The sequence below is a fragment of the Dicentrarchus labrax genome, unplaced genomic scaffold (genome assembly GCF_905237075.1).
Source record: "Dicentrarchus labrax unplaced genomic scaffold, dlabrax2021, whole genome shotgun sequence".
In the NCBI taxonomy this organism is placed as follows: domain Eukaryota; kingdom Metazoa; phylum Chordata; class Actinopteri; family Moronidae; genus Dicentrarchus; species Dicentrarchus labrax.
In genome coordinates, this window is record NW_026136723.1 from 9,215,886 (window position 1) to 9,235,062 (window position 19,177).

The 19,177-nt window shown below is 40.1% G+C and overlaps 1 protein-coding gene and 1 long non-coding RNA gene across 6 annotated transcripts in view; one reads left to right on the forward strand and one right to left on the reverse strand.

Annotated features, from left to right (window-relative positions):
- LOC127357624 (uncharacterized) overlaps positions 1–19,177 on the reverse strand; it is a 340,815-nt gene that overhangs the window by 16,212 nt on the left and 305,426 nt on the right. The window lies entirely within an intron of this gene.
- zgc:91944 (uncharacterized protein LOC436941 homolog) lies at positions 215–14,289 on the forward strand. Of its 5 annotated transcripts, none has more exons than XM_051389915.1 (11): positions 216–393; positions 1,354–1,465; positions 2,687–3,113; positions 3,425–3,510; positions 5,141–5,251; positions 6,418–6,642; positions 8,176–8,332; positions 10,543–10,625; positions 11,120–11,215; positions 11,485–11,600; positions 12,365–14,289. In XM_051389915.1, the coding sequence occupies exons 2-11, from the start codon at positions 1,384–1,386 to the stop codon at positions 12,509–12,511; spliced, it is 1,530 nt and encodes a 509-aa protein (XP_051245875.1). In that variant the 5' UTR covers positions 216–393; positions 1,354–1,383; the 3' UTR covers positions 12,512–14,289. The 5 variants fall into 5 exon arrangements, with proteins under 5 accessions (XP_051245878.1, XP_051245875.1, XP_051245873.1 ...); XM_051389913.1 differs by having other exon boundaries at positions 219–393; positions 11,482–11,600; XM_051389918.1 differs by lacking the exon at positions 6,418–6,642 and having other exon boundaries at positions 215–393.

A 19,177-nucleotide genomic window follows, 5' to 3' on the forward strand; every position in this document is an offset into this window, starting at 1 on the left:
TTGTGGGTATTTGAATTTTATTTTTTCTCACAGGTAACCTTTACATTCATTGTGACCTCCTATGGCGTTTAAATTTAGCTCTGATATTTTTAGCAGGTACAGTATAACCGGAAACCATAATTATAATTCTTGCTAGCTTGACAGTGGTATCGGGTGAGGGGTCATAAATTGAGACAGACTCCCCACATTTGCATACAGTATTTCCCCACTGCATAGCTGAAAGACAATATGACCCCGCACCGTTCACGCTCTGTTCGTTAAATTCACCGTCAGCTACGGACCGAGGAGTTACTTTCCTCAGAGGGGTCGGCTGGACCGCCACTTTCTCTACAGTTTTCTCTATCTTGCCTCTCCGTCCAGCCGGCTGCCGCTATCTCTCCACAGCAACGGGAGGTAAGAGAGAGGTGCTCCGCGGTGGGACACTCCGGTGCTAGCTATCAGCTAACTTAGCAAGCTAGTGAGCTAACTCGTTAGCAACTGGCTGCGTCCCAGCCCTCCGACCCAACACACCAAATGTTTGTTTGCAGCCAGGTATGACCGTGACGGTTGCGTACACAGCAGCCCCTCTGAAATACTGTCAATGTAACATTCAAGGTGCAAGTTTTAGATAAGTTGTTAACCAAGACAAGACATTGTAGTGTCTCGTTGGTCAGACTCAATAGTACTGTTTCCTGTGTCCTTCAAAATAAAAGCGTCATTTGTGCGCGTAATCAGTGGCATCCTACAGTCTATGGTGGCATCTTGTGATAATTGTGGTGAAATGTGTCTCTCCAGATGTTTTACATATGGCTTTAGCTAAACTTGGGATTTTAACAACGAGGCAGTGCATTTAAAAGTTGTTTATATAGATACAGAGTAATAAATACAGTAAAGTACCTTTTAACTTTTAGCTTACTTTACCCCTATTAATAATTTAGGTACTGTATGGTAAATTCATCAGCTAGCTTCCACCTATTGTAAATAAAAGGCTTTTGCAAAAACTGATTTCAAGGGCAAAGTGTGTGTCGTTTTCTATCCCAGCCAAACGCAGGTTTTGGTCCAAGAACCGTTATATCTGCTCTTTGGAAACTACAATCTGAGGCAAAGAGTGTAGGACGCTACAAACTCCTTTTATTGTGAAGGTTGCATGGCTTTGTTCCACTTTCTGTTGTGGGTCGTGCTGTCCAACTTAACAGAACAAGTAGCAGCTATCGATGGGAGGCTTGTGCTCAGGGGAACCAGCCAGAGTTGACGGTGTTAGCCTAGCCAACATAGCCTGCTAGCGAGTCATCTGCTGTTGTGGGTTTGCCAGTATGCTAATAGGGGCAGCTTAACCGCAACACACTGCAGCAAGTCTCCTGTCTGACTCCGTAGAGGTCCAGCCGAGCTGAACCCCGCTGAGCCATGCGACAGTGGTGTGTCCCCGCTGCGACCCCTCGCACTGAACCACTCCCGGGGCGCCTGTCTGTGTCACCCCCTCCACCAGGTAAGAAAACCTCAGTGACGGAACACGGTTTAACTTTACTTTTTAAGTCGAAGAGAGTTTGCTGCTTGAAGGTTTTAGTTTTACAAAGAAAAAAAAACCCCATATAGCGGTGTGGTTTATTTGGCAGACTTTATATGTTGTAAGTTAGCTCTGATAGGAGCCACTCTGTCCTGTAAACTCACCAAATTCTTTGTAAAAAATCTGGCGAGTTAAATTTGTCCTGCTTATCAACAAAGGTCCACACGAAATCGTGGAGTCTTTCTGGTAAATTCGGCAAACCTCCCATCTAACAAGAGCAACTTTTTAAAGGTAGCTGGCTCTGCTCTTTGGGGTTCACCACTGTGTGTTTTGGTGGTAGTATTGATGTGAAAAATCCTACTTATGCCAAGTTAAAGAGTGGGTTCAACAGATTTGTAAAACATATTAAGTTATGTTGTCCAAGATTTCTACCTTTTCAAATAAGCAAGGTCATGTTAAATTGCCAGATTTTCTAAATGAGTTTGATGTGATCTTCACACTGTAGTGCTAGGCTTCTTCTCTTCCCTGCACAGGACATGCAGGTATAGAAAGTGAAAGATGGATATGACTAGGATGAGTGGACCTGATGTTAGGTTATGTATGCCAGGGTGATCTTACTTTAATTCCACCCCTGGACAAATGGAGCAAGGTTAGCCCCAAGTGTCGGTGCCAAGTGTTTGAAAGGGTGCCAAATTTTAGAATGACCCAAGGGTTCTTCAGAGGAGAATGCAGTCAGTTTTTCTTTTGCAAAGTTCACTTTAATAAACCAGTCGTGTATTAGTACTCAAAGTTATTTTGCATTAGCATAACTAAAATAAATGAGTCAGATCAAAGGTAGTGTAGTGTTTGAATTCAGCTCTGCATGTCTTTTTTTATTTGGGTTTTCATCTATTAATAATCCTTTCATCATTTATCAGTTTGTATGGAGGTTCTGGAAAAGTTTGGGACATATTATCTAAATTTAAGGTCTATCAAAGATGCTGAGTAGAGATAAATATAGCAGTGTATGGCTTGGTAACACTTTGTGAAGTTTTGGGGTGCTGTTTATCTGGTGAGAAATCAACCCAAGCATGCAGAGCGTTGGGGTATTAATAGGGCTACAGTTGGTTCATATTCACTTACAAAGTTGGGCTTGTATTTCGTTGCAAATGCCAGTCTCAAATTCAGTTGGATAAAACGTACACCCCCCCATTATGTATGCAGATGCCAGGATGGAGTGCTGTGAGGTGGAGCCACGCTACACCATCGAACAGATCGACCTCCTGCAACGCCTGCGTCTATCCGGCATGACCAAACCTCAGATCATCCACGCTCTGGAGTCCCTGGAGAGGCTCGACCCAGACCACCGTCCTTCACACTGTGACTCTCAACCCGCCCCATCCAACAACACCCCCACCACGGCCGCTCCAGCCCCATCCTCATCTTCATCTTCCTCCTCCTCGCTGTCCCTCGCCTCTGCTACCACGCAGACCTCCGGCCTAGACGGCCCCGCTCTTTCCCCCAGCAATAGCTACGAGGCCTCGCCTCCGCCCCTCTACCCTCCCAGCGTGGCAGTTCAGCGGTCATTCAGCTACGACATGATGGGAGAGGAGGAGTGGGACCTGGAGGAGAAGGTGGAGGAGTACATGAGGTGAGTAGGGGAGAGGGAGGATGGTGGAGCTTAGCGTTATCAGAGAGCTGGGCGAGGACGAGTCGGAAAGCAAGACCAAAAGAATGGTAGAGACAAAGAGAGACTATTATAACATCAGATAATGACAGCTACTGTCCCCAGAGGTGCAGGCTTATTCTCCAGAATTTTAGTGGAGTTAATTCAGGTCATGTGTTTAGGGATGGCTGAAAAAAGAGAAGCACCAGTGAATAAGGTTAGTCAGAGCAAAGGCTGGTGTTTTAACCACCGCGTAATAGTTCTAATGCTACAATGGGTTTTTGTTGCTTTTGCAGGAGAGACAGCAACCTGGTGAAAGAAGAGATCAAAACTTTCCTCAACAACCGAAGGATCTCTCAGGCAATCGTAGGCCAAGTTACAGGTACTGCTGCTTTGTCTCTGATGTTTTTACCAAGTTTTTACAGCGTATTGTACAATTACAATTTTTGAGAAATTTCTTGATTGAATTCAAACAAGATATGAAATAGTCAACTACACATTAAACGGCAACATGAAACATAACTGGCTGTTAAGCTAACTGGTCTTGATGAAGGTCCCCATCTGACCTCACAAAAAAAAAAACAGAAAAGTGTGTGGGAGAACACAACTTTATTTGAAAGTGTTAACTGCAATAAGTTGGACATATGTTAGTGTTCTGCACATATGAACATGATGAAAGTGTAATGTAATGACCACCAACACTGTCTGAGTGTCTAGATTATTCTATAGACACAGAAGGGGGTATGTCTGTGTGTTCTAGAGCAAGGGGGCAAAAACAGTGAGATGTTGCCTTACAAACATGAAGCAGTGAAACCTGTCGTTATCCACAGTGCTGTATGGGAGCAGGTCTTTTGATTTTAAACAGTCTGTGGCCGCAGTTATTTTCATCATCTGAAGTTGAGTAAAGTGGCGCAGTGCGCGTCGGTCACACACCCTCACACAGCTTACATTAGTCTCTGGCTGATGGCAAATGCGTTCACAAAATACTTCACCTCTGTCTCACAAAGCTAATTGACCCTTCCTAAGCCCCCTTTTGCTCTGTGCTCCAATAAGGCTTGCTCAACTGTTATCGGAACACAGAAAAAAGGAGCAGGTTCAACTATGAAGTTAGTATTAAGAGTGTTTTTGTAATTTGTAAATTGATCAGAATCATAGCCAACAAGTCCTCCTTTTACCAAAAGTGGCTTGCCATCCAAACATTTGCTGATTCCAGCTTCTAAAATATGAGAATTTGCTGCGTTTTTATATCATTTTAAATAAAACATTTCAGCATTTGGACAAAAAAAGCTGTTTTAAATCATCCTTCCCAAGTTATTTTGGGTTCTGGAAAATTGTGAAGACACAACGGACATTTTATTGCCTGAAAGATAAATAGATGTAATCAAAAAAGTAACAAGTGAAAATAATTACTTGCAGTTTTAACACAAATCAATTATATGCCCCATGGTACAACATAAAGCATGTCACATTATACAACATTTTGGACAATGTGTAGTTCAACAACCATTTGATTTGATGAATAAATATAAAACAGGCTGCAAGGTTTCGGGGTAGAGATGTAACTGTACTAGGCTAGACGTATTTTTCAAGCAGAGCCTGTTAGTCTACCTGTGAAAGTGGGTTATTAAACATAATAATAGATTAAGAACAATGCAGTAGCTAATGGGTAGGTTGGCACTGAGAATGAAACCCTACTTATTACTAGGTAGAGAAGGGCTTGTAGCTTCCACAGCCAAGGCCCCACTTCGAAGCAATAAATGCTGAACTTCACAAGTAGCAGCATGTTCACATCAGTTAACTTTTTTTTTTCCTGTCCCTTCCTGAAAAAGCATTGCACCAAATCACATGTCCTTAATTAAAGTATTGATGTTGCAATGGCTTCATTAGCTTAACAGGAGTATTTCAGAGCTGGCTCACAGCCCGTCTCAGTAGTACAAATGCTACCGGCGCACCATGAAATAAATCAATGTCTTTAATGTGTTACGATAACATGCCTTGCCTCTGGCACACAGGCATCAGCCAGAGTTACATCTCCCAGTGGCTGCTGCAGCAAGGTCTGGAGATGAGCGACTCCAAACGCAGAGCTTTCTACCGCTGGTACCTGCTGGAGAGGAATAACCCAGGTGAGACTCGGGTCAGGATGTTACAGGGGTTAGACAGGAGATACGAGGGCTATTTTGCAGAATTTGAATGACAGAGCAGAGGATTATAGATCATTGCAGGGATGATGGATGTCAGGACAGGAAGACTAATTATGAGAAAGTGCAGATCAGCGCCTCAGAGGTGAATGTCAGGTTAATGAAAATAGATTTTAGATTAGATAATGTAGGAAGGAAGGCTCGTATGAAAAATTATTTTTTTTTTCTTGAATATGAACCACTGCTTGCTAACCTTCCCCCTCCATCTATCTCCTCTACCCCCATCTTCCCGCATGGTAAACCCACACACCTCCAATCCCTCACGCTAACTCCATCCTGGTCCTCGAGGGCTGTGAGGTCAAGGAAGGACACGAGACAAATCTATAATTTCAGAGGAAAGACAAATGATAAAGGTAGTCCTGTCACAGGAGATGCTAATCAATAATATTAAGGCTTCTGGTTTGGAAATGAAACTTTAGTGGGTGAATGCGGTTTGTCTGTACAGGGTAGAGTAACAGCTTGGGTTGGTGCTGACCTCTCCATGTCCTAGGGATACAGGGATACAGATGCTTAAAAAATTTGGTTTTAAACAGCGACAGCATGCGTTCACAATAAATCAAGTCCAAAAGTCACATTATCACACGATCAGTTCTTTTAAATAAACAAAGCTGCCGATGGACCATCTGCTGACCCTGCTGTCTCCCTTCATCTTAATCCTTTTTCTTTTCCCACCCACCCAAGCTTTGCCTTAGCTCCTCTGTAGTTCTCAGCCCTGATGCTGGAGGTACTCTGGTGCTGGTTTTCATTCCTACATGGCTAACAAACAGATACTGATACTAACAATCACTAATTTTCTCAGTGGCCACAATGCTTTGCTTCTGATATAGGCTCCTATTGACCTGCCCATCATGATTCTAAAAAGTAGCAGTGTTGTCAGTCAAATGGACTTTCAATTGGCAGATACACTGTAAATTAAAAAGGAGACAGTTGTTTTTAAATGAATTATGACTGAAAACTGCCAGGGAGGTCTACAGGAGTGTGTCAGTTAACTCCGTTAACGCTCAGTTTCCAATTACATTAGCCAAAACTGGTGTCAATAATCTAATCCCTGGCTGTGGCCTGCCTGACCATTGGTTTTGTCCCGACTGAAGGGCTGAGGTGGAGTGAAAGCCAGCACAGCGTGAGTCCCATGCCCAGGGCCAGGGGAGGGGACAGAGACGTGACGGTAGCTGGGGCAAGTGGCAGCCTCCCCAACATCCTCCCCAACCCCAACACCAACCTCAACCCCAACCCAGTGTGGAGCAGGCAGAGAGAGCTGCTGATGCACTTGCTGCCATGGTACACTGCTGCTGCCGCGGCCGCCCAGGCCCAGCCAGGTAACCGCGCCCTCCCTGCCCCCCCTCGGCCTCAGCAGCTTGCCACCGAAGACGCCTGCACATCGGCTAAACAGCATGCCATTCACCCCGTAGCTACTTCAGCCTGGGATGCATTTCAATTTCTCAAAAGGCAGCGATAAATGACAGGATTGGTCCTCTAATGCTGAAAATGAAACGGCTCCATACTCCTGAAATCCTCTTGACTTGACGGTCATAGTATCAGCAGGAAGTCACACCAGCTGTTTATAAGGTCAAATGCAGCTTAGTTTGAACGTAGTGCAGGAGATTCTCTATAACATGACGCACCATACAACAGGGTATCTACAGCGCTTAACAAGCCTTGAAAAGCACTGAATTTAGTGTTTGCTTTTTAATCCAATTGTGGTCTGGCAGGAGACGTTATACACCTATAAACTAAAAGTAGGATTGTTCCAACACCGGGTTGTGCTGAGGAAAGCTGACCTCTCACTACGGTTAGCTACAGCATCAAGGAAGCTCATCGGCTCATAATGGGCAAATGTTGATTCAAGCAAGGCTGATCTTTCATCGGTTAATCCATCCATCCATTTTCTGCCACTTACTGGGGTCCAGGTTGCATTAAGGTTATCAATTACATTGTTAGGAATTATTCTTATGTACTGCTGGGAAGCAAAGGTGTGATATAGTAAACACTCTAGGCCATATAATCCATACTGGTTTTCCATCATACTTTTATACTTTGCAGTTATTAAATTTGTTCTATAGTGTATTAAAAAGGTCTTAAATTTAACCTGGCTAAAACCTGCAGAACACCTAAAATGTACACCTCCCGGGCAGGTGTAAGTGGGTCCTTAGTAACTGTTACCATGGCGATGTTAGAAGAGCCAGAGGAATGATTTCTTTGATATTTACACCAGGAGCGTATTTCCTGTGACATATTACAACTGTTTATATTTATTGTGAAATAGACATGACCTTTGTGACGCTTTGTATTGTACAGTAATTGGAATAGATGATGTGGGGTGTGTGTGGTGGAAAGTGTGATTTTATGCTGCGTTCATTTGAATTGCCATTCACATCACCCGGTTGCATCTTATTCACTGTTCAGTTTTGGTCAAGACGGGAGTTTTTGGCTGACTTTTGTTATGGTTTATCATAAGTGTCCATGTAACATCAAAGTACAACAGAAGTGATCGATAAATGATGGACAAACCTTCTAGCTAGTTCAAATGAGATCGCACACATTACTTTCTCCCTTCTTTAAGTAGTCTGTTCTCTTCATTTCTGTCACTAGTTGGTGTCTTTCAGTCCCATATTACCTGAATGATGCAGTGGGTGAAGCATCACTCTCTGAGACAATGTTTGAAATACCATGGGTAGTTTGCTTATAGCGTAATTAGACGTTACAACTGAGTTCTGAATGAGACTAGATTAGTTTCAGTGTTGATTTGTGATCCAGCTTTTGTTCAGCTGGTGTAACAGGCTGCTGGACCCTAAAACACGTCCACTGTCAGTTAGTCAAACAGTTAAATTGGCATGTGCTCTCTTCTACAGGGGCCACCTTATCAATGCGGTCTTTGGTGAAGGAGGAACCTGATTGGAGGACAGGGATCATGGCTGGCGACAGAGCAGGGATGGTGGGCGGGCCTCTGAGGCTGCGTAGAGGAAGCAGGTTCACCTGGAGGAAGGAGTGCCAATCAATCATGGAGAGGTGAGCAGGAGTTGGTCAAGTAAAGCTGATTTTACTGTTTATAAAATGAGCTAGGGCTACAAGTGAGGCTTATTTTATACTTGATTAATCCTTTGGTGTCTAAAATGTCAGAAAATAGTAATAAATCACAATTTCCTAAAGGCCAGTGTGGCATACAAATACACAGTCATTTGTTTTGTTGCACTCACAATCTGAAAGCCAGAGATATTCAGCTTACAATCCTATAAGAAAGAACAAAGAAAAACTGCAAATCCTCATAATGTAGAAGATTGAAGAAGATTGAATGTTTGGCAAAGGATTAATGAAAAGTAATTTTCTTTTGATCTGCTAACAGTTTCAGCTCTAAATGAACTGATTTGATGAAATGATTTTTTTGGTTTGCTGTAAAAAGCCAAACTGAAATGTCTCACATACATTAAGTTTGTGTTTAGTTGGGCTGTACTGAATAATTAAAAGCTTCAAAGCTTTGTTTCATAACATTGACATTTGAATTGTGAATGAACATTTGAATGCTGCACAGGTTACTTCACTGTCTCCGTCTCTCTCCTCTGCTCATTTTTTGTGTAAAGCGCTGCTGGTCTGTGTGTTTGTTTGACCAAGGGTGGGGCTGAGCCGCACACACACGCAGAGCAGAGAGAGGACACAGCGGGATGAAGCGTGGCTTTGGGTGCATTCATACAAAATCCAGCAATGTGGCTCCTTCTTGCAGGGTTGTGGGGGTGTGGCCACGTTTATTTGTGCTTTAGAATGCAACCGCCATCAAACAATCGTAAAATAACGTTGCTTCCTCTCTTCATCACTCTCCAGCTTGTTCAACCAACACAGGTCTCTCTGCGTGGGACCAACTTTGAATTGTGTATTTACAAACAGCAACTGATGCTTCCTACTCATTCTGCCTTTAAAGAATAACTCAATCTGATGAACCACTTCACTCAAATTTGGATTTTCTCTTTTTTGGGCGATGTCAAAATATGGCACAAACATTTGCTGAAGACATGCTAGTGTTTTGCAATGAACTACAAAAGAAGGTAATCGATAGCAGCCAAGGTCTGCAGAAAACCTGTGCGTGTTTGAACACGTCCGTGCTGGTATCAGGTCATGGATTGTTATTCAGATATGATAGGAATGCAGAATCGCTTGAGGTAATTGTTAATATTAATAACCTTCCCAGGGTGAAATGTCCTTTACTACCTCACTGCTGTGACTCCCTGCCTTTATTGCAGATCTGTACCATTCAGGTTATTATGCCGTTTTTTGATGTGGTGTATTATGTCTCTGCTTCTCTGTAACATATTTGTCCCAGACAGTCTTCTCAGTAACTCAGAAGGATGCAGAGAAAGAGGAGTAGGCATCCCTCTACAGTGCTACCCACTGTGTGCAATTGATTCCTCTATTACATGCTTGCTGTAAGTATAGTGTGCAGTCTGGGCACTCACAGTAATAAGACCACACAGGCCCTCAGACAACACTCACCAGCAGTGCCCCCCGGATTACGCAATGCTACTGCAGTGCTGATCCTTATGAGCTAGTTTAGACCCAAGGACGATACAGTAGAGGTGAAGATGGTGTGGAGTGTGAGTGTGAGTGTGAGTGTGAGTGTGTGTGTGTGTGTGTGTGTGTGTGTGTGTGTGTGTGTGTGTGTGTGTGTGTGTGTGTGTGTGTGTGTGTGTGTGTGTGTGTGTGTGTGTGTGTGTGTGTGTGTGTCACAGTGGACAGGATAGGGCAACTCAGAGGGTGAGAAGGAGAGAGGGCTGGAAGAAATTGATCCCTGTGTGTTTTGTAATGTGAGATAATGATTCTTTTTCAGCCTTGGAGGGATATAAAGAAGCTAGACACGGGTGAGGAAAATTTGAAGAGGAAAAGGGGGGGAGAGAATGGTTTCTTTGATCTCTACCTGGATATATAAATTTCAGTTTTTACCGGAGAATCTGCATATTTATAGGGCTTGGAAAAGATTTAAGCCTGCTATGCTTGAGTTGCAGAAATTAATCCACTTAATGCATTCATTAATCTATTCCTTTACAGCGAGGATGCTCTTCCACTGTATAAATATAGTCCTTCCTCTCTTCTGGTTCAGTACAAAGACTAAAAGTTGATGAGGTATAAAATGAGGGCGTAACTAGCACTGCCGAGACTGGTCTTCTCATAAACGTGCAGGCTGTGACGCAGTGTGATTGAACTGTTTCCAATACTGTGGATGTCTCTTACAGTTTCTTCATGGAGAACCAGTACCCAGATGAAGCGAAGCGAGAGGAGATTGCCAACGCCTGTAACTCAGTCATTCAGAAACCAGGTACTGTAACTGTACAGAGGCCTGTTCCTGTCACAAGTCTGGCACCCTATTTAATTTAATTGATAAGTCCGTTGATTGACAGGTAATTAATGTATGGATATTTTAATAATAATTTTTAGTCACAATCAAATACAAAACATTTGTTTTTTCCAGCTTTCTAAATGTAAAGATTTCCTACTTGTCTTTGCTTCATATCAATAAAAACTGTATGTGACTGAGCTTTTGAACTAAAAGATCAGTCAAAAAGTAAATGATGGATTAATTGACAATGAGAATAATTAGTCTCAGCCTTAATATGAATATTATTTTATTAAAAATAGATTTTTATCCACCTGCAAGCACACTGAAACACATATTAATGTGTCACCTAGAGTTTATAGGAGTTTTAGTGATTGCATTTTGTAATTGGTGTATTTGACCTTTTAAAATGGCACCAGAGCTTGTTTTGTGTAAAATTAAATCTCTTGTTTAAATTATGTGCGATCATCACTCAGGTTGTAAGCTATCCGAGTTTGAGCGTGTGACGGCATTGAAGGTGTACAACTGGTTTGCCAACCGTCGGAAGGAGATGAAGAGAAGAGCGAATATCGGTGAGGACCTCAGAACTTGCCCATTGTTGTGACATGTAACAATCCATGGGCTTTTAAACAGTGTACTTAGATGTGGGAGCTTTGTTCAACCCATAAAGGAACACTTAAGCATTCAGTTTTCAAAATCGCTAATAGGTGGAGACGCATGGTTTTCTGTGGACAGCATGGATGTGTAGAATCACAGGAGGAGGCTTTTGGCCATGTTTGTCTCCATTTGTGGATATATGTTTCCATCTCTTACCACTGCCTCTGTCTGACACAACCAGAAGCTGCCATTCTGGAAAGCCATGGAATTGAGGTGCCAAGTCCGAGCTGCCACTCTAATGGTGAGGAGGGAGAGATGCAAGAGTTTGCAGATCAGGTGAATCATCGATTCTCAGAGCAAGTAAGTCAGCTCGATGCCACTTAGCCAGTTGCTTGAGAAGAAAACCGTCAATAAAATAATTTTAGCATTTATAGTCGCACACATTCAGATGGCTATACTAGCAAGAAAATGTTCTCCTTCAAACTGGCCAGTGTGTGGGGTTTAAACGCATATTCAACATTATTGCTATGAAATAGCTGCAGGAATGTGACTTCTTAATAAATGTTATCATTTACACCTCTGTTTGATAGGTGGGAGTTTTTGCCTTGAGAAAACTCTATTAGCAGCCATAACACTTAGCAGTCTTCAGCGTGTCTCTGTTGACAGTCAGCTGCAAACTGTTTACCAGTGTCGTCACTGGCACCATGTCATGTTGTGTGTTAGCCAAGGCAGAGGTGGGTGATCATAAGAGCTAGTTTGAGTCCAAACTGAGAAATAGCAGCGAGTTTCTGGGGCAGCAGCAGGAACATGGGCCATCTCTTGGCTGGTCACAGCAGATAAGGAGCACATTAACACACTGTGTGGCCAGCAGCTTCAGAACCCTGAAACAGCAACGCTCTCTGTTGTCATGTTCCTTTAGGAAACTGTAGGAGGCTTGCAGTAGTTGTTTGGGCAACCCATAACCACATTAATGGGAAATATGCTAGGTTGAAATAAACCAGCATGTTTCTTTAACAGGCTGATTAAACTGCTAGCAACAATAAAAAACTACAGCTTTGTGCCAACATGGTGTATCTAATCGTACAGAGTGTAAATCCAAATGTTTCATCCGTTCTTTTCCACAGGAAGAGCCATCTTCCCTCAGGATTGTTGACCAACAAGACCCGTCCTCATTGGCTACTACAGAGGTTGCAGCCCTGCCGAGCCCCACCCCTCAGGTCCTGGATCAGAAAGAGGAGGATTCAAAAAGGGAGACTGTGGATGAAGAGTGACCAAAGCTGGTGGAGTTTGGATCATCGTGTTTTGAATTTTAATCAGATGAAATAGGAAAAGAATAAGTGTCTCCTTCTCCACCCACGTAGGGCCTTTGGGGCCTATGGCACCCAAAACTCAAAGGGAGAAGGGTGCCGAAGCTCGCTGAGGTGCCTCTGATGGTAAGGAGGCCACTGTATTTATCAACAGTAATCCTGCTTATATTAACGGCAATATACAGTATATATATATATATATATCTCAATATATAGTGCATTCCAAGATGGTATTAAAAAGCCTAAATTCCTTAGAGGGAGAATTATGTAAAGGATACCTCGCCCATTTTAAGCTACACCTATTCTCTTTTCTTTGCTACACGCCTTCTTTTAGCCTTTCAGAGTGGTTGTTTGATGGACTGCGGTGACATGAACGTGCTGAGCCTGCAGGTCAGGTGTGATTGGGTGTGGGGATAAAGTACGCTATCATGGATCTAGTTTATGGTGACACGAAAGCCCTCTGCTTGCTCGAATGTCTTTGACTCCATCTGGTTCGTAAGACTCTAACCTCAATCAGTCGATCAGTCGACGTGTGCTGACGCTATCAAATCCATAAAGCCCTGAGGGACAACTGCAATCTCAGGTAATCCCAAAAAAAAAGGTGGATAAAGACAGTGAAGAGTTGTCTTTAACATATGCTTTGTTTTCTTCATCTTAACTGTGTTTAACCAAAACAGGATGTGTTATTTATACCTTTTTATATTAGCAAAACAAGCCCAGGACAATATATCATAGTATCATCTGTCTTCTTTGTTATACTGAATGCTGCTGTTTGGTCATTTTTGTAGTCCTCATTTCAGAGTCTGTCTCAATCCTCAACTCAGCCAGAGAAGCAAGACTACACAAGTCTACTCTGAGTTTTTTTTTCTTTTTTTTTTTTTAACGTTTGAAAGAACGCTAAAACCAATGTGATCAAAAATCATAATGCGTCGTTCTACATGCTACAAGCACCTTCTCTTCTACTGGAATAAGCTAAAGCTTAAGCTCATGTAAATTTGTATGACTGCAAAGCTGCACTTCAAAGTGGATCTCACTATAATTGAAAGATGGGAGTTAACACACTGTACCTGCATTAGACATGTACATAACCCAGAGAATATACACACGTCTGTGGGTGCTTTCCTTCCAATTACATTAGCACTTATATAGAAACTGTTATTTGTCAAACTTGAAATATGAATAGTCGACTTAAACTCTGCATTACTTAGTCCCCTATAATGACTGGCCCAAGGCCTTGGGAGTTACTCCCTAAATGTTCATGAAATGGACAAAGACGCTTGTTCTCACACGGCCCCCAACAGGGCGCTACCATGTTACCTCCTAATGCCAAAGCTATGCCAAGGTAGAGATGAGCTGCTACAGAGTAAACTGTGCTTACAGGAACAGGATATGACACAGTGAAGACACTATAGATATACAGTACATAGATGTTTATTTGCTCAGTACAACACTAGCCAACTCTAGCTTACCTCAGAATAACTCTGTGTCATGAATGTGTTACAGGCTGACTGTCATGAAAGTGCCAGCAGCCGTTGTTGTGACTGTTTATGATACGGACAGTGTTATGTAGCATTTATGACGGTGGGGTTTGCCCTGTATTGTTAACGTATACTCACCTCAGTTCTCTCGTCCGGCTTTGGACAGGAACCCCAAAGCTGCACGCTGTTTCTGATTATTATGCTCCTCTCTATCTGCTTTTATCTGATGACGAGAAAACAATAACAATAAAATTGTAAACAATGGCTGTGATCTTGACTTCCTTTGAGTGATTTTTAAGGTGTGATATGGGAACGTTCAGCTGGGGTCAAGATGATGAAACTCGATTCAAGCCGAGAGTCACATTTGAACCAGGTAAGTGCCAAGTAGAGCTGAATTATCCAATTGATTAATTATCAGCAATATGTTAATAAGGTATCTTAATAACACGGTGAGCTGTTCTGTAACTTAAAGGTATGGCAAAGTCAGCAGCTAATGTTAAATGCCACCAAAACCTTCCGTTGTACATCTATTGACTAAGTTACTGCGTAAAACAATTGAACAGCTGATAAAATGTGTAGTGTTAGACATCAATCACTATCAATTTGACCAAACTGGCACTAAATTCTACATTTTTTTAAAAAGTGGTATTAGCTCACTTCTTAACACAAGATGGCAACATTTCCACTCATCTAAACAAAGAAATGTGTTTGCTAGGGCCAGAATAAAAGTGGTGACAAAATGTGCTGTCATTATGGAGGCCATGGCCTCAGCTTGTTTGAGTCAGGGTCGAGTCAGATATACGTACACACATGGCTGTGATACTTGGGCCAGTGGTTCAGTCTGAGAGTTCAACCTGTGCTGAGCTGAAGCTGAAGAAACTAGTAGGTTGACTACATTCTGCAGTAGCTGTCCCACAGTTCAACTACATTCACATCTGCAAAGTGATTCAAATAGTTCAGTTACTTTTTTGCCATTTTTTTGTGTAGTTAACTACTGAAGCTACAGTTCAGGGCCATAAAAGAAAAGAATATTACATATAGAATATAAAATTTTTCATTTTGTTTTTCACTTTGATAGACTGCTCATGTGTTGTATAAACTAGAGTTTCTGCTCTGATAAATCAAGAGATATTGTTTAGACCAGTGTTTGAGCATTTCTTTCTAAAAAGGTGCAAGTTGAAGACTGATTTTTCAGTTGTTACAAAAGGCCCTATTTTGTAAGACAGTGCTGAAAAGGTTGAAAATATTTTGTCTTTACTGTTTTAGTTATGGTCTGATAATGCAAAATCCAGATTTGTTTACAACTAAATATTAAATATTCTTTGCTATTTTATTGTTGTGAAAATCTCATTTGGGATTGTTATTTTAAGGACAGGTTTAGGCCTCGGGTATTATAGAAAGCTGGATTCTCAGCTCACCTGTGAAAATATTTAACTGTAGTTAATAGTATAGTTTTGAATCTGAATTTGTGCCTGCTTTTCTGTATTATATATATTTTTTGTACATTGTCAACTTTATAATTTTTTTACTTAGTAGTTTGAACTGCTCCTACATTTCTCCCTTGCTTTCAAGGTAGGGAAGGGAACATATTAAAGGAAGGAGTAAAGGCCACGACAAAATAAATGGCTAAGCTGAGCTGTTATTACAATGGAGCGCACATTTCAGGAAGTATTCAGCCCTGGATCTTTCCCCTGTTTTTTGGTGTTGCATCCTGTATTTAAGATGGATGCACTTTTACAGCAGCTTCAAGTGTTCTTGGATTCTGCAAGGTTGCATAAAAAAAAAAAGTTGTTTTACAGGCTGACGTTGAAATATTTCAGGCTCTGTTCCTGTGTAGATTCGGCTGTCTGCTTTGAGAGCCACAGTCCACTGCTTCAATCTGTGTCTGACCCTCCCAAACTTTAGGCCTCATTGCCTTCAGGCCATTTTAATCCTTTATCAGACGTTGGACTGGACTTTCTGATGACTTCTCTGGTTTCTTTGTTCAGTTTAAAGAGTGAGAAGTATGATGTTGTGGATGTTCAGGCCTAAATTTGAAAAATCTGAACTTGTATATCAGCTGCTTATGAGACATGTTTGTTTTCATGACACTGATACTAAAACGTCATCACATGTTAACTTGTGATCTAATGGTATGAGGTGCAAACAGAGCATCATTTTTACACAAGGAAGTATTTGTGTTGATAAGTGTGTTTTGACAGACGTCTGTTTCAGTGAATTAAGCCCTCACTACGATCGCAGCACGTGGAGGCGAGCAGATGCTCTCCATCTTCTTGGCTGGGGGCCGTCGTCTGGGGTCAGGAGGCAGGTTGATTACAGAACTGTGTTCAGTGCAGTGCCGTGGTGCTGATTGACATCCACTCTCAGGTGCCCCAGGAGCAGACACAGGAGTCCTCCCTGACATAAAAAAAAAGTCATGACTATTTTATATAATAAGATCAAATAACATCAACATACAGTTTGTAATGTTATTAGTTTATCACAACTTTATGTTACTGGAGCTACGTTTGTAGTCTTAATAAAAGGCTTTACTTATATTGTCGACTTTTGTTTTCCATCTCCCCTCCTCAGTCGTCTTATCTGGTTGGGAGGGAGCATTTATTCTTCATCGTCATGGAAACTGGATGTACTGATGAATGAATGAGCCTCGGTCTTCCAGGTTGCCACAGGGAGGCGCTGCAGCGGTCCTGGTGGTGGAGCGGCTGTTTACTAGCAGAAGGACACTCGGTTCCCCTTTTCCCCTCTGGACAGTGTTTGGGGTGAGCCAGTGGCAGCAGCTGGGGGAACATAAAAATACAACACAGGGAATTATTCATTCAAAGTGATAATAATGTTGTCAAGATGTATTTCCATTATCCGCTACAGCCACCTGCACCTGTGGAAAAAACATCAAAGTACACGCACAGTGAGAGAGATAAATCATCTTTGAATAATTAAATAAGACATGACGAGCATACCTCTGCCAGTTACAGCCATCTCGGCCTGAGTGAAAACACACAACACAGTGAGGAAGATAAAGAATGAGCCAGTCACTAATAACAAGAGCTGCATGACTCTTTAGATAATGTTAGGAATGATTTCCATACCTGTGTCTCCGCAAGTCGTCTTCAAGTCAGTAAATAAAAAAAGAAATCAGAGTATAAAAGAGTGAGTCATTTTTACCATATTAATAACTGATAGCAATGAATGCAAAGGTGTATCATTATGTAAGCGAGCATACCTGACTTCCTGTTTTTATATAGGACTACTGTAGCTCACTTCCTTTCCTTTCCTTTACATTATATTATATTACATTACTTTATATTATTTTACATTGCTTTACATTACATAATATATTGTATTATATTGAATTGCATTACATTACATGCGTGGATGCATTAATGATGTAAGTTAAATTATCTGATTTATTTCTTATTAGTAGTTTGTGTGTTTGTAACTTTTTAGATTTGGAACATTTCTTTAATATTCTTTTTGTATAGAAAAAATCATCCACATTCACATCCACCAAACACCTGTGCAAACCATAAAACCTACCTACCGACTGAGATAAACTGTTGAAACAGATTTTTGGATCTAGTGTTTAAATGTGCACACCACAAAGGATGTTCAGTGAGCCAACAATATCTTTTTCAACATTGTATTATATTGCTGTGTTGTACATTACATTATAGTAAACTGCATTAAATTACTTAACATTATATTATTTTACATGAAATTACATTATATTGTATTATATTATATGTAACTACATTACATTACATTCGATTAAATTACATTACATTATACCTATATTACTTTACATTACCTTACATAATACCTATATTAATTTACATGACCTTACATTATACCTACATTACGTGACATTACATTATAACTATATTACTTGACCTTACATTATACCTATATTACTTTACATTACATTACATTATACATATATTACATTACATTATACCTATATTAATTTATGTTACATTACATTATACCTATATTACATTACCTTACATTATACCTATATTACGTTACCTTACGTTACATTATACCTATATAACTTTACATTACATTACATTAGACCTATATTAATTTAAATTTCATTACATTATACCTATATTACTTTACATGACCTTACATTATACCTCTATTACTTTACATTACATTAAATTATACCTATATTACTTTAAATTTCATTACATTATACCTATATTACTTTACGTTACCTTACATTATACCTATATGACTTTGCAATGCCATATACATTACGTAACATTACCTCGCATTACCTTACATTATACCTATATTACTTTACGTTAAAAGATACCTATATTACTTTACATGACCTTACATAACATTAAACCTATATTACTTTACATTACATTATATCATACCTATATTACTTTACATTATATTACATTACACCTATATTACTTTACATGACCTTACATTACACCTATATTACTTTACATTGTATCATACACATATTACTTTACATTATATTACATTATACCTATATTACTTTACATTACATTATACCTATATTACTTTAAATTTCATTACATTATACAAATATTACTTTACATTTCATTACACTATACCTATATTACTTTACATTGCGTTACAATATACCTATATTGCTTTACATTAAGTTACAATATACCTATATTACTTTACATTAGACCTATATTAATTTACATTACATTATACCTATGTTACTTTACATTACATTACACTAGACCTATATTACTTTACATTACATTATGCATATATTACATTAAATAACCTTACATTATACCTATATTACGTTACATTACATTATACCTATATTACTTTACATGACCTTACATTATACCTATATTACTTTACTTTACATTACATTATACCTATATTACTTTACATTACCTTACATTATAGCTATGTTACTTTACATTACATTACATTATACATATATTACATTACATTATACCTATATTACTTGACATTACATTATACCTATTATACCTATATTACTTTACATTACATTATACCTATATTACTTTACATTGCATTACAATATACCTATATTACTTTACATTAAGTTACAATATACCTATATTACTTTACATTAGACCTATATTAATTTACATTACATTATACCTATGTTACTTTACATTACATTACA